The sequence below is a fragment of the Phocoena sinus genome, chromosome 20, assembly GCF_008692025.1.
Source record: "Phocoena sinus isolate mPhoSin1 chromosome 20, mPhoSin1.pri, whole genome shotgun sequence".
Classification (NCBI taxonomy): domain Eukaryota; kingdom Metazoa; phylum Chordata; class Mammalia; order Artiodactyla; family Phocoenidae; genus Phocoena; species Phocoena sinus.
Window position 1 is genome coordinate 1,327,843 of NC_045782.1, and position 15,191 is coordinate 1,343,033.

At 53.1% G+C, this 15,191-nt stretch overlaps 1 protein-coding gene across 2 annotated transcripts in view; it reads left to right on the forward strand.

The window, feature by feature from the left end:
- Nucleotides 1-7,829: 7,829 nt before the first annotated feature.
- The window catches only part of SLC5A10 (solute carrier family 5 member 10), a 54,593-nt gene continuing 47,231 nt past the window's right edge, over nucleotides 7,830-15,191 (forward strand). The window contains exons 1-5 of one of the 2 annotated variants that reach the window (XM_032617300.1): nucleotides 7,830-7,988; nucleotides 8,935-9,006; nucleotides 9,270-9,374; nucleotides 9,705-9,764; nucleotides 10,467-10,571. In XM_032617300.1, coding sequence (XP_032473191.1) covers nucleotides 7,875-7,988; nucleotides 8,935-9,006; nucleotides 9,270-9,374; nucleotides 9,705-9,764; nucleotides 10,467-10,571 — 456 coding nt within the window. In that variant the 5' untranslated portion in view covers nucleotides 7,830-7,874. Of the gene's footprint in view, nucleotides 7,989-8,934; nucleotides 9,007-9,269; nucleotides 9,375-9,704; nucleotides 9,765-10,466; nucleotides 10,572-10,889; nucleotides 11,034-15,191 lie in introns of those variants that run through there. The other variant, XM_032617301.1, reaches the window with a different exon arrangement.

The window sequence follows — 15,191 nt, forward strand, 5'->3', positions numbered from 1 at the left end:
AAAATGGTAAACTAGAAAATATCTATGCAACACCAAAAAGGGAGTAGTGGAGGAATTGAGGACTAGAAAAGATATGACGTATAGAAGACAAATAGCAAACTGGCAGAAGTGTTTCCTTATCAGTAATTACATTAATGTCAATGAATAGAACTTTCCAATCAAAAGGCAGACATTGGCAGGATGGATTTTTAAAAAATGATCCAGGGGCTTCCCTGGTGGTGCAGTGGTTGGGAGTCCGCCTGCCGATGCAGGGGACACGGGTTCGTGCCCCAGTCCGGGAAGATCCCACATGCCGCGGAGCGGCTAGGCCCGTGAGCCATGGCTGCTGAGCCTGCGCGTCCGGAGCCTGTGCTCCGCAACGGGAGAGGCCACAACAGTGAGAGGCCTGCATACCGCAAAAAAAAAAAAGATCCAACTGGGAGTTCTCTGGGGATCCAGTGGTTAGGACTCGGTGCTTTCACTGCTAGGGCCCAGGTTTGATCCCTGGTCAGGGGACTAAGATCCCACAAGCCATGCAGTGTGGCCAAACAAACAAAACTTACACAATGTTAAAAATTTTTTTTAAATGATCCAACTATATGCTGTGTGCAAAAGAATTGTCTCCAGAGACACAAATAAGGTTGAAAGTGGAAAGATGGAAAGATATTTGATACAAAGAGTAACCAAAAGAGGGACTTCCCTGGTGGTCCAGTGGTAAAGAATCCGCCTTCCAATGCAAGGGATGCAGGTTCTGTCCCTGGTCAGGGAACTAAGATCCTGCATGCCACAGGGCAACTAAGTCTGTGTGCCACAACTACTGAGCCTGTGCACCTCAACTAGGGAACCTGCGTGCTCTGGAGCCCGTGCACCACAACTAGAGAGAAGCCCACGCGCTGCAAAGAAGAGCCCATGCGCTGTAACGAAAGATCCCACGTGCCACAACTAGGACCCAGCGCAGCCAAAAAAATAAGGAAAAATAAATATTTTAAAAAACAAGAGTAACCAAAAGAGAATTGGGGTGGCTATACAAATATCAGAAAAAATAGACTTTAACACAAAAATTCCTGCAAGAGACAGGGAAGGACATTATATTATTATAAAAGAGTTCATTAAGACGATATAAAAATTATACATGCACCTAACGACAGAGCCCCCAATAAATGTGAAGGAAAAACTGACAGAATTGAAGGGACAATAGGCAATTCAATAATAATAGTTGGAGACTTCAGCGCCCCCTGAAGATAATGGATAGAACTAGATAAATGAACAATAGGGAAACAGAGGATTTGAACAAGAGTATAAACCAATTCAACTTAATGGACATATACAGAACAAAAGCAAAATACACCCAACAAGAGCAAAATACACATTCTTCTCAAGTGCACATAGAACATTCTCCAGGATAGACCACATGATAAACCACAAAATAAGTCTCAATAAATTTAAAATGATTGAAATCATACGAAGTGTCTTCTCTGACCACAATGTAATGAAATAGAAATCAGTAACAGAAAGAAATCAGGAAAATTCACAAATGCATGGAAATTAGAAAACAGTTTTTAAAAACCAGCGGGATAAAAGAAGAAATCAGAAGGTGAATTAGAAAATACTTTGAGGGACTTCCCTGGTGGTCCAGTGATTAAGACTCTGTGCTCCCAGTGCAGGGGGCCCGAGTTCCATCCCTGGTCGGGGAACTAGATCCTGTATGCCGCAACTAAGAGTCCGCATGCTGCAGCTGAGACCCGGTGCAGCCAAATAAATAAATATTTTTTTAAAAGAAAATGTATGTTTTTTTCCATTCCATTGGATTCACCTTGGTTTGTAGCATGTAGCATAACTAGTATGTTATATATATGTGTATAATAATTGAAATTTTTAACACATTTGTACTTTTAAAAAATAAATTTATATTTTCTTTTTGGCTGCGTTGGGCCTTGGGTCTTCGTTGCCGCACACGGGCTTTTCTCTAGTTGCGGTGAGCAAGAGCTACTCTTCGTCGTGGTGCGGGCTTCTCATTGCAGTGGCTTCTCTTGTGGAGCACGGGCTCTAGGTGCGCGGGCTTCAGTAGTTGTGGCTCGCGGGCTGTAGAGCACAGGCTCAGTAGTTGTGGCACACGGGCTTAGTTGCTCCGCGGCCTGTGGGATCTTCCCGGACCAGGGAATGAACCTGTGTCCCCTGCATTGGCAGGCGGATTCTTAACCATTGTGCTGCCAGGGAAGTCCTGGACATTTTTTTTAATGAAAGTTCCTGGTTCTGCTTGACCAAATAGTGCAATCATTATTTTTTTAATATTGTAGCTGATTTCAGAGGGATATTCACTAATAAATGTATGATATATATCAAGTATTGCCCCCCCAAAGAATATAACATCCAAAAGAATGAAATACTTGGAGTATTGCCATTCTAACAATATTAAGTCTTCCAGTCCATGAACATGGGGTGTGTTTCCATTTTATTTAGGTCTTTAATTCCTTTCAGCAATGTTTTGAAATTTTCATTTTGCGATATCTCATTGTTGTTTTGATTTGCATTTCCCTAACAACTAGTGATGTTGAGCATCTTTTCATGTGCCTGTTGGCCATTCATATATCATTTTTTGAAAAATGTCTATTCAGGCCTTTTGCCCATTTTTAAATCAGATTTTTAAATTTTATTTATTTATTTAGCTATTGAGTTGTATGAGTTCTTTCTTTCTTTCTTTCTTTCTTTGGATATTAACCCCTTATCAGATACAGGTTTGCAAATATTTTCTCATTCTGTAGGTTGTCTTTTCAGTTTGTTGATTTTTTCCTTTGATATGCAGAAATCTTTTAGTTTTATGTAGTTCCACTTGTTTTTTTATTTTATTGCTCGTGCTTTAGGTGTCATATCCAAAAAATCATTGCCAAGACCCATGTCAAGGAGCTTTTTTTACTATATTTACTTCTAGGAGTTTTTCATAGTTTCAGGTCTTACATTTAAGTCTTTAATTCATTTCAAGTTAATTTTTGTAAGTGGTGTAAGATAGGGGTCCACTTTCATTCTTTTACATGTGAATTTCCAATTCTCCCAGCACCATTTATTAGAGACACTGTTTTTTCTCATTGAGTATTCTCGGATCCCTTGTCAAATATTAGTTGACTGTACATGCTTGGGTTTGTTTCTGGGCTCTCAGTTCTGTTCCATGGGTCTATTTGTCTGTTTTTATGCCAGAACCAGACTGTTTTGATTACTACAGTTTTATAATATAGCTTAAAATCAGGAAGTGTGATGCCTCCGGCTTTGTTCTTCTTTCTCAGGATTTGGCTATTTGGGGTCTTTTGTGTTTCCATGTAAATTTTAGGATTGTTTTTTTCTACTTCTCTAAAAAACACCATTGGAATCTTGATAGGAATTGCATTGACTCTGTAGATGGCTTTTGGCAGTATTGACATTTTAACAATATTAATTCTTCCAATCTGTGAACACAAGATACCTTCGCATTTATTTGCATCTTCTTCAATTTCGTCGCTGTCTTACTGTTTTTAGAGTAGAGATCTTTCATCTCCTTGGTTAAGTTTATCCCCAAGCATTTTATTGGTTTTGATGCTATTGTAAATGGGATCATTTTCCTTATTTCCTTTTCAGGTAATCTGTTGTCAGTGTATAGTAATGCTACTGACTTTTGTATGTTAATTTTGTATTCTGCAACTTTACTGAATTTGTTGACTAGATTTAACAGGGTTTTTTTGTTTGTTTTTGTTTTGTTTTGTTTTGGTGGAGTCTTTAGGATTTTTTATACATATAATGTCATCTTCAGGTAGAGACAGTTTTACTTCTTCCTTTCCAATTCTGAGGCCTGTTGTTTCTGTTTCTTGTCTGACTGCCCTGGCAAGGACTTCCAGGGCTGTGTTGCATAGGAGTGGGGAGAGGGAACACTCTTGTCTTGTTCCTGATCTTGGAGGAAAAGTTTTCAGCCTTTCACCACTGAGTATGATGTTAGCTGTGGGCTTTTCATACATGGCCTTTATTATGTTGAGGAACTTCCTTCTATACCTAATTTGTTAAGAGTTTTTATCATGAATGGATGTTGAATTTTGTCAAATGCTTGTTCTGCCTCTATTGAGGGATCATATGATTTTTTTTCTTTCTTTCTATGAATGTGATTTATCACATTGATTTCCATATGTTGAACTATCTTTGCATCCCAGTATAAATCTTACCTAATCATGGTGAATGATCCTTTTAATGTGCTGCCGAGTTTGGTTTGCTAGTATTTTATTGAGAATTTTTGCATCTAAATTCATCAGGGATATTGGTTCTTTACTTGTAATGTCCTTTTCTGGCTTTGGCATCAGGGTAATGCTAGCCTTGTCATATGACCTTGAGAGTGTTCAAGCTCCTCTTTGATGTTTTTGGGAAGATTTTGAGAAGGATTGGCATTAATTCTCTAATGTTTGGCAGAATTCACCAGTGAAGCCATCTGGTCCTGGGCTTTTCTTCATTTGGAAATTTATGATTACTGACTCAATCTCATTACCAGTAATTGGTCTGTTCAGACTTTCTATCTCTTCCTGGTTCAATCTTGGTAGTTCGTATGTTTCTAAGAATTTTTCCATTTATTGTAGGTTGTTCAGTTGGTTGGCATATAATTGTTCATAGTAGCCTCTTGTCATCCTTTGTATTCCTGTTGTATCGGTTGTAATGTCTCCTTTTTCATTTAAAATTTTGTTGATATGTGTCCTCTCTTTTTTCGTGGGTTAATCTAACTAAAGTTTTCTCAATTTTTAAATTTTTTTTAAAGAACCAGCTCTTAGTTTGGTTAATCTTTTTTATTGTTTTCCTGTTCTCTAGTTCATTTATTTCTACTCTAGTCTTTGTTATTCCCTTCCTTCTGCTAACTTTGGGCTCCATTTGTTTTTTTCCTAGTTCCTTGAGTCATAGTGTTAGGTAATTTGGGGGGGCATCTTTCTTGCATCTTAATTGAGGCATTTATTGCTGTATAATTCCCTCTTGGAACTGCTTTTGCTGCAACCTATAAGTTTTGGTATGTTGTGTTTCCATTTTTATCTATCTCAAGAAACTTTTTTATTTCCCCTGTAATTTCTTCTTTGATCCATTGGTTGTTCAGGAGAGTGTTGCTTAATTTCCATGTATTTGTGAATTTTCCAGTTTTCTTCTTGTTATTGGTTTCTAGTTTCACACCTCTGTGGTCAGAGAAGATACTTGGTATGATTTCATTCTTCCTGAATTTGCTATGACCTCTTTTGTGGCCCAACATATAGTCTATTCTAGAAAACGTTCCATATGCACTTGAGAATATGTCTTCTGCTGTCATTAGATAGAATGTCCTGCATATGTCTGTTAGGTCTGTTGGTTTGTAGTGTTGTTCAAATCCACTGTATCCTTATGCTTCTCTGTCTGGATGATCTATCCATTGTTAGAGTGAGGCATTAGAGTCCCCTACTGTTATTGTATTGCTGTTTATTTGAAGAAAATCTTAATAGGTGCAGGGTTCTACCTTGGTTCAGTACATCTCTGCAGGAGGCCAAGACCTCTAAAGCCTTTTAAATTCCAGAAGCCTATTTATTTTATCCTCAAGGTAAAATGCACATAACATAAAATTCACCACTTAAACTATTTTAAAGTGTACAATCCAGTGGGCCCTAGAGAGCTTCAGGATGGGGGCTGGACACCAGAAAGACCAAGGCATGATGAGGGGATTGAAACTTTCAGTCTTGAGCTAATTATTAGTGTCAGTGATCTAATCCATCATGCCTAGGTGATAACACCTCCATAAAAACCCCGCACGAGGGCTTCCCTGGTGGCGCAGTGGTTGAGAGTCCGCCTGCCGATGCAGGGGACAAGGGTTCGTGCCCCGGTCCGGGAAGATCCCACATGCTGCAGAGCGGCTGGGCCCGTGAGCCATGGCCGCTGAGCCTGCGCGTCCAGAGCCTGTGCTCCGCAGTGGGAGAGGCCACAACAGTGAGAGGCCCACGTACCGCAAAAAAAAAAAAACCCCGCACGATGAAGGGAACACACTGTCCCAGGTTGGTGAACACACTGGTGCTAGGACTCTTCTGGACTTCACTCAATGGACCTCTTCATCTGAATCCTGTAGAAATATCCTTTATAATAATCATAAGTAATCGAGTGTTTCCCTGAGTTCTGTGAGCCATCCTAGCAAATTATCAAACCTGAAGAAGGGGTATGGGGAGCTCCCAATTCACAGACGCTCAGCAGAAGTACGGGAGGCCCAGGACTTGCACCTGGCATCTGAAGTGGGAGCAGTTTTGCCGGACTGAGCCCTTAGCCTGTGGGGTCTGTGCTAACTCGCAGATAATGTCAGAATTGAGTTGAGTCACAGGACACCCAGTTGGTGTCCAGAGGGAGGGAGAATTGGTCGGAGTGGAGAAAACCCACACACATTTGGTGTCAGAAGTGGTGTTTGTAAACAGGACATAAAGGCTTCCTTCATTTCCTCCACTGCCGCCCTCTCGCTGTCCCCATCCATCAGCTCTTCTTGGCCTCCTTTCCCCAGGCCTTTTGATCAGAAGGTGGAGTGGGTGGCAGTGTTGTCTCTAAGTGGTTTATTTCCTTCCGAGACCCAGGCTGTGGAGCGGGGACCAAACACTGTTCTTTCAGCTACTGCCTCTTTAGGAGACCAGTTTCATAAATCTGGACGTTATATCCCGTTGTGTCCTTCTGACCAGTACAAAGTGATCTTTTGATTCACGATACATTTCTAGCAATGGCTTGGGAAGTAAAACCACCTGAGAGGCTAGTTCGTTGAAGGTGAGGGTAGTTGGGGAGGGGCGGTCTGAGCCTGCCTGACTGTAAGCAGTGACTTACTTTTTCTTCCCTGTCTAGTGCCGCATGTGAGGGGATTAATCTTTAAACCCTCTGCCTCGGTTACCGAGTAACAGGCACAGTTGGTTTTGCAGGCCAGTGTGTTCCCAGTGCCAGCCGTTCACTCATTAACACTTCTGGAGGGGCTGCGTGTCCTGGTTAAACTCCAAATGTCACACACTGAGACCCAGCCGGCTGTACACACTGATTTAATTAGTGAGCAGTCTGAGCAGGAAGGACCCAGTGGAACCAGAGACATCATTGCCACCAACAGGGAGCATCTGGGGTCAGATGTGGAGCTGAAGCCCAGCTCTGGCCCTCCAAGTGGCCGTGCAGGGACAGGTGGCCAGCCTCCTGCCTCCGTCCCTTGACTGTGACCCGTACCACCTACTCTGAGCGCAAAAGGGGACAGTGTGCAGAAGAGCTAAGCATGGTGGCTCTCAGCCCCTGGCAGACGCTTGCTGGATACTAGGACCCAGTTATCTGTGGTCCTGGGAGACCCTGGGGACCCAAGGGGATGGTCAGGATGGGATGGTTTGGCCTGATCACTGGTCTAGAAAAGGGAGCAGGAAGTTTGGTGACAGGCCTTTATTGTCCAGCGAAGGGTGTCCTAGGACCAGGACTGCCGTGGCTGGAAGTGAACCGTGTGACGCAAGTCACGATCCCAGGACCCTCTCAGTCCACTCACGGCCTGCTGGGTGCAGAAGGATGTGGCTGCCATCATGGCAGTGTCCCCAGAAGTGGGGCATCTGTCCCCAACCCCCCGTGCTTCTTATCCGAATTACATACAGGTTCAGCCACCCATTCAGTAACGACCCCTTTCTGGGACGATTCTGGTTGCCTCTGGATCCACCAGGCTCCCTTTACTTTTCCCAAGCCTCCCCCGAGTGCTCCCCACTACCTCGATCCCCACTGGGGGTGGAGGAGATGTAGCTGCACTTTGAAGCAGCTTCCCTGCACGCGGCCGCACCGTGGGCAGGAGATGGCACCGTCGGCTCGGTTTAATCATCAATTTATTTCCTGCCGGGAAGCCCTTTCTGCCCTGGTCTGGCCTCAGTCCCTCCCGCTCGAGCTGGCCCTGCTGCAGGATGGCTGCGGACAACTCTACCAGCGGTCCCAACGCCCCCGGGCCGCAGCTGAGCGTGGTCGACATCACCATCATAACCGTGTATTTTGCCCTGAACGTGGCCGTGGGCATATGGGTGAGAGGACGGTGGTGGTACCAACTGGGGTGGGCAGTGGGGTGCGGGAACCGGCCGGCACGTCCCTGGGCATTGCATCCTCTCCCTGGAGGCCTGGTGCCTGCGGGGTCCCCCTCCCAGCCCCGGGGGGGATTTGTCGGAGACCTTGACCGAGCCCCTTTCACTCTGTGGCAGCAGCTTCTCAGTCTCTAAAGTGAGGAATAGGACGTCTCTCTAAGGGCAGGCCGAGTGCGAGGCTCGGGGCCTTCTATGCGGCTGACACGCTGGGGGCCCGGGCACAGCACGCCGTCTTCCTGGTCTCGCCTCCGATGTCAGATGGACTCACTGGGCGAACATCGCCCTGAACGATAGAATCACAGGGGTTCTCAGCTGCACCAAACCAGCTGGGCCAGAATCCAGAGGCGGGGAGGGACGCGCAGGACCTGGGAGTCTGTGTTTTGACAACTCCGTGTCCACCAGCCTAGCCTAGTTCATAAGCCAGTTTCTCCCACCTTTGATAGGAGAGAAGCGATTCTGGTCATCACAGGCAGCAGCGGGGCCCCTTCTATGCAGGCACTGTGCACATCACCCTAACTCTCCCACAGCCCCGGGCCAAAGGCCAGCCCCGTTTACAGGTGAACCCCGGGGCTTCAGGGGACAGGGACTTGCTCAGTGAACCCCAGGACCCTGCACGGAGGGGAGGGCCGCCTCCTGTCTACTCCTAACGCCATCAGCTGATGAGCATTGGGGCTGTTTCCACCCTTTGGCTGTTGTGAATAACACCGCTGTGAACATTCGAGTACAGGTTTTGCTCGAGCACCTGTTTCCAGTTCTCTGTGTCCTGGGAGTGGGTTTGCTGGGTCCCGGGATAATCTGTGTGTCTAAGTCTTTGGGGAGCCAGCGGACTGTTTCCGCAGCAGCGGCGCGAGCCACGCGAGGGCTCCAGTTTCCACCTCTGTCCTTGCAGTCCTCATGCAGGGCCAGCAGGAACACGGTGAGCGGCTACTTCCTGGCAGGCCGGGACATGACATGGGGGCCGGTGAGTACACCCTGTCTCCTCCCGCCCCTCCTTCCGGTGGGGCCGCATCTGACGTCTAGGTCAGCCCTCATCTGCATCCCTGTGGTCACTATGTATGTCCTCCTCACCCAGTGTCACCCCCCAGGCCAGCCCAAGCAGGCAGTGATGGGGCAGGCTGAGACAGGCAGGGGGTCCCCAAGCTGGGGTGCTGGGAAACGTGGCAAGGGTGGGGCTCGGAGTCGGGGTGGGCCTCTTGCTAGATCCTTTTCCTCTCTCTCCTCCAGATGGGAGCCTCCCTGTTTGCCAGCAGCGAGGGCTCGGGCCTCTTCATCGGACTGGCGGGTTCGGGCGCAGCTGGAGGCCTGGCGGTGGCAGGCTTCGAGTGGCATGTGAGCTCCTGGAAGGCGGGCCCAGGCTGTGTGGGGCCGTGGGAGGAAGCACAGCAACCTTGAGAGACGCTGGATGGGGCTGCATCAGAGCCTACCCCTCCGTGGCCAGAGGGGCAGCTCCCAGCAACCGGGGTGGCCAGCGTCCAGGCAGGCGGCGCTCCTGGGGAAGCTGGGTCTTCAGAATGCTGAAGAGCCGCGGGAAGCCGTGAGCCTTTGCCTGGCCGTCTGTTTATAGGGCTGCGGGGGCGGGGCCGCCCCAGGTTCTCATGGCAACTCAGGCCTCCAGACCCCTGGTATCTGCCGTCCTTACTCTGCCTCTGTCCCCCTCAGGCCACGTACGTGCTGCTGGCCCTGGCGTGGGTGTTCGTGCCCATCTACATCTCTTCGGAGGTGAGTCTGCTCCTGGGGCCTCAGGACAGCCTCGCCTGCGTTCGGGCCTTGGTTGGAGTGGGTGGTGGTGATGGGCAGGACCCCTGGCTTCACTCACAAGGCGAGTGAACCCACAACTCTCAGTTCTGGGTTTGTCGTTAGTCCAGCTAACATTCCCATCAGCCCACGAAGACAGGTCCCCTCGGACCTCAGCCCATGGGCCTCGTCTGTTGGTTTCTACTGTACCTGCGTGTTGCATCTGGGGGATGATGCATCTACCCGAGCACACAGGCTGCACACCTGGGCTGTGCACTGGGCTGCACACCTGGGTGAGACACCTGGGCTGCACACCTGGGTGGCACACCCAGGGGACACTGTCCTTGACTCCACCACTCCTTCAGCCCCAGCTGGGCTGTCACTAAGTCCGGGGGATCCCCTTTCCTGGTTGTCTCAGTCTGGCACAGCCAGCTTCCCCAACCAGCCGAAGCTCACCGGATTTGTCACCACGGCCTCCAAACTCATCCCTGTGCCCCCAGGCACAGTCCCCCGAATCCATTCCTCCTGTCTCAGCCTGCCACACCCAGGCCTCAGCCCCTCAGGATGCGATCAGAGCGCTTAGCCTGGAATTCCAGGCCTGGCGTTGGGAGTGTGAGAAGCTCCCGGTCCTGAACATGGGCTGTGGTCTCGCAGCACGCTTAACCCCTGCCCCCATGCCCCCGCCAGATTGTCACCATGCCTGAATACATCCAGAAGCGCTATGGAGGCCAACGGATACGCATGTACCTGTCTGTCCTGTCGCTGCTGCTGTCTGTCTTCACCAAGATATCGGTGAGCTGCCCCACCCCCGGCTTCTGGCTGGAACATCCCTGCTCTGGGGTCCTCGAAGGGACCTGACATCCCTTGATCTGTCTCTGCCTTGTCTAACAGCTGGGGAAACTGAGGCCCAGAGAGGCACACAGACTTGCCCAGGGTCACACAGCTGGCCCAGCACCCTGGGGCTGGGCTCAGCAGCCGGCGAATCTGGGGTCAGAACGCAGGCCCCGTGACTCCTGCTTTGCCCAGGTTCTGGATGCGGGGTGTCAGGGGTTACGGTTAAGGGCCGGCACCGGGTGAGCCGGGACCGCCCACTAGGGGGCGCCCAGAGCCCGAGGTCTCTGGCCTGTGATGCCGTTTGGTTGTCAGTCCTCCGCTAGGCTGACCCCGCGGCGCCCCCTTTCCCTTGCGGGCCTGGCCTGGCCCCGCTGGAGGGCCAGCGTGGGGCGCGTCCTGTCCACACCCTGGGTTTCACAGGTAGGGAGACGGAGGGCGGGAGGGCGGGGAGCTGGTCCCCGGCGCGCGAGAACTCCGCGGCAGCACCAGGCCTCGGGTTCTCCCTCCCGAGTCCTCGGTGCCTGCCGGTCCCCTGAGGCCGTCCAGCCGCTCCAGCTCCGGCCCCTGCGAGGGCTCAGAGGTGGACGGCGGGTCCTGGGCGGCCTGCTTCCGGCCGAGCGAGCCCGCGCAGCCCCGAGCCTGCTTCCTCCCGCGTGAGGCCTGGCGCTTCTGAGGGCGTGGCCGGGGCTTCCTCCTCCGCGGCCCCTGCAGCCCCGGGAGCCTCGGCCGGCCGGGCCTTCACCGGAGCTGCACGTCTGCACGTCTCCTTCTGGGTGGCTTTCGGGGTGTTTAGAGAGCAGGCGCCGCCTTCTTCCCTGGACAGATCCTAAGAGTTCTCCCCTGGGGCTTCGCTCTACCGACCAGGACGGCGCCGCTGCTCTCCAGGCCCAGTTCCCACGCGGGCTCCTCCCCCCCCGCCCCCCCCCCGCCCCCCCGTGCCGGCCGCCTCCCTGGCAGCAGGGCCTCAGTACAGGGGGACGCAGGTGTGTCACGGTGGCCGGGGGGGACAGTGCGGACCCAGAAGAGGGGTTGGCGGTGCCTGCTGACGTTGCGTTGGTTGGGGTCTAGTGGAGAAGGGGGTACGCACGGCATGGGGGGTGCAAACGCCAAGGAGAGAGGTGCACGGCGTAGGGCGCGTGTGGGGTGGTCCCGTCCGGAGGCCCAGACTGCAGGGGTCAGGCGCCTCGGGAGCAGAGGAGGAGCTGGGAGGGAGGTGACCGGGAGCGGTGGCAGCTGAGGCGGACCAGCCATCACACGAGCCAGACCTGAGGGCCGCAGCTGGCTCTTGGGTGGCAGTTCCCGCCCTGGCCCAGGGGGCTCCGTCAGAGATGAGTGAGGAGTGCCCAAGGGACCCTGGAGGCTTTGAGCAGAGGTGACACGGTCAGGTCTGTGTTAGTGCCACCGGCACCCCCAGAGGATGGACTGGAGGGGACAGGGGCGAGAGACGGGGGGCCGGGGGCAGTCTGGTGAGGCCAACCCCTGGTCGAAGGGGTTTCTTCTCCGCCCACCCCCCTGTTCGTCCTACTGGTGGCTCTGAGGCAGAGCTCACACCTCACACTCATAGCTTGGGCAGGACGTCCAGAATGTCGGGGTTGGGGGCCAAAGTGGGGGAATCCTTAGAGGCCACCTCGTGTGCAGCCCTATTTACAGACAAGACGATTGAGACCTAGGGAGTGGTCACCACCTGCTCAAGGTCGCCACTTGCTGAATCGGGCAGAGACAACCGTTAGAGCCCAGCGGGCCCGACCACTGCCGTGTGGTGCTGAAGGAGCCAGGACGTGGCACTTCAGACTCCACTTTGTGATGGGATGACTCAGTTTGCCCACCTATAAAATGGGGAACCTCAAGGCTGGGGCTGCCTGGATGAAGCGGACAGGGAAGCAGGAGGAATGCGGATTGCCGGGCTGGGTCTGGGAGGGACTGGGGCCCCCCAGCTCATGTTTTGGGCTGAAGCTGTTTGCAGTGTGTGTGCCCAGCCGGCCCCCAGAGGCCCTGACCTCACTGGGTGGAGTCCCAAGAACGCCCCCACATGTCTGCATGCCCAGGACCCTCACCAGCTGCAGCCTGTCCAGAGACCACAGGGCCCGCCTGCCGCCAGCCCCCATGTGGGGACAGTGGTCTGCAGAGAGAGCAAGCCATGGGTGGCAGGGGGCCTCACACGGGCTTGGGGGGAACCGAGCTCCATCACCGTGTGCTCTGGGAAATAGAGAAACCCGGCCTGACACCCCAGGCCACTCAGGGTAAAGGCCAACCGTGGCCAGCAAGACCCTCACCTCTCCTGCTTCTCCCGACGCAAACATCACTCCAGCTACACCGAGCACGCCCGAGGCATGACCCTGCCACAGGGCCTTTGCACCTGCTGTGCCCTCTGGCTGGAGCCTCTTCCCCTGGATATCCATGTGGCTCACGCCCCCGCCTCTCAGGTCTTTCACAGCTCACCCTCTCAGCGAGGCCCTCGGCTGCCCCGCAGGTGCAGACCTGCGCCCCCTGTCTTTCACACACGTGCTACCTTCTTACGCTGAATGATTTCATTAGAATGGCCACAGTCTGCCTCTCCCATTTTTTCTCTGTTCATTGGTGTATCCCCAGTGGTACTAGGTGCTCGGCACACCTCATGGGACTGAATGGAATCATCTCTGTCAGGCTCGGCTGGGTTTTCCGTGAGGGGCCAGATAGAAAGCGTGCTCAGCTTTGCATGCCACTTACACACCACTCAAGTTTGCTGTTGGCATTTGAAAGACACACCAGTGCGCCTGATGGGATCAAGCCTGTGGGCTGTAGTGTGCCAGCCCCTGGTCTATGCAAACGTGCCTGTTTATTGAGCACTTACTGTGTGCCAGGCCCTGGGTGGGCACCCATGGTGAACCCATTTCTCGTTCTCAAGGACCTTTCCTTCCAGGCAGATGAGATAAGTCAACAGAGCAGTGCATCCACACTGAGTGGTACAAGGGTGATCAGTGTAGCAAATGCAGGGCTGAAATCTGGACGGAAGAGAAGGAGCAAGGGACAGGCTTGCTTTGGAGACAGTGGTCCAGCCGCTGAGGGAAGGCGATGGGGCTGGGGAGAGGGTGCGTGCAGGGCCTCTGGGCCAGGAGGTGGGTTTCATTCTGCGTGAGTGGAGATGCAGAGACCTCGGCGGGCCCTCTGAAGAAGCCGCGTGCAGGAGGGGCCAGCGAGGGGATTCCAAAGGGATGGGGCCCAGGGTGGGGACAGTGGAGGCGGGCAGGAGTACTTTGGGAATCAACAGCCGTGGCCAGTGGGTTGGGTGCAGGGAGTGTGGCAAAGGTGAGACGTGTCCAGAACACTGAAGGGACAGTGACGGCCTCTGTGGGGATGGGCGAGGTTGGGGGTCGGGGACACGGGATGATTTAGGGTAAACTCGTGGTAAATGTTGGTGCAGGGACCTGCCCAGCTTCTCTGCTACCCACAAAGGGAGGGGGCAGTAGGGTCCCATGCAGGAAGGTGGCCAGGACAGGGCAGGGCCCAGCCAGGGGGCACGTGCCTGTGGGGAACTCGGGGTGCTGAGAAGCTGTGACGAGCCAGCGGATCAGCCCTAGCCTGCAGGTCAGCTCAGCCCAGCTCCCTCCCATGTCCGGGGCTCATGGCCCCTGCAAGCCCATGGGATGGTGCCGGGAGTGGGGGGTCAACCCTCTCAGGGGCCCCGGGGGTCATCCCTAAAGCCCGCAGCCCTGCTCACAACCGTGCAGCTTTGGGCCAGTTGCTTCGTGCCTCTGCGCCCGTGCCCCACTCTGTGGAGTGGAGCGGCTCCCTCAGGGGTCCCGCCTGCGCCTCCGCGGCCTGCCCTGCGCAGGGCCTGCAGAGGCCAGAAGGGCCAGAGGGGGCCGAGCACAAGTCCCTGTGTTTCTCCACATCTGCACTCACACTTTACCCAGAGGCTCAGGAGGTAAGGCGACGTGCTCACCAGGGACGCAGACCCAGGTCCGAGCGGGGCTCTTAGCTTCTAGCAGGCTGCAGCTCACCTGGGGCCCCAGGAGAGGGAGCTCCGTCGGCAGAAGGAGAGGTCAGATCTGCCCGGGGGTCGTCTGAGGCTCCTCGTGGGGTCTCCTTTAGAGCCGGCAGGCAACCGCACATTTGCTGGCCTCCAGCGGCAGCTGCGTAGGGTCCCCAGGGGGGATGGCGGCTAAAGTCCCACCTCCACACCTGTGCCTGTGCTGTTCCCGCTGCCCGCGCATCACTCTTCAGATCTGCTGCCCTGGAAGTCCCTGAGCAGTAGAGCAGTGGGGGAGCAGGGCGTCGGGGCGGGCTGAGTCCTGAGCGATGAGATGCAGAGATGGGAGGTCCCAGGGCAGAGGGACTTGGGCGGGCCAAGGCCTGGAGGCAGCAAAGTGCCTGGCGTGGAATGTCGGCGTGACCAGACTTACCTGGGCTTAAAGGGATGCGTGGCCAGAGCCTGGAGGCTGGGCGCACAGGCCAGGGCTGTCCTCTGAGGCAGATGGGGTCCAGGGAGTGGTCTTGAGCAGTGGCTGGAGGACAGTCAGGTGGGAGGAGGGGCTGCTACTTTCTAGAGCCCCCCTGCTCTGTCGCCAGTCCCCTCCATCTCTGATACCTGCCAGAGCC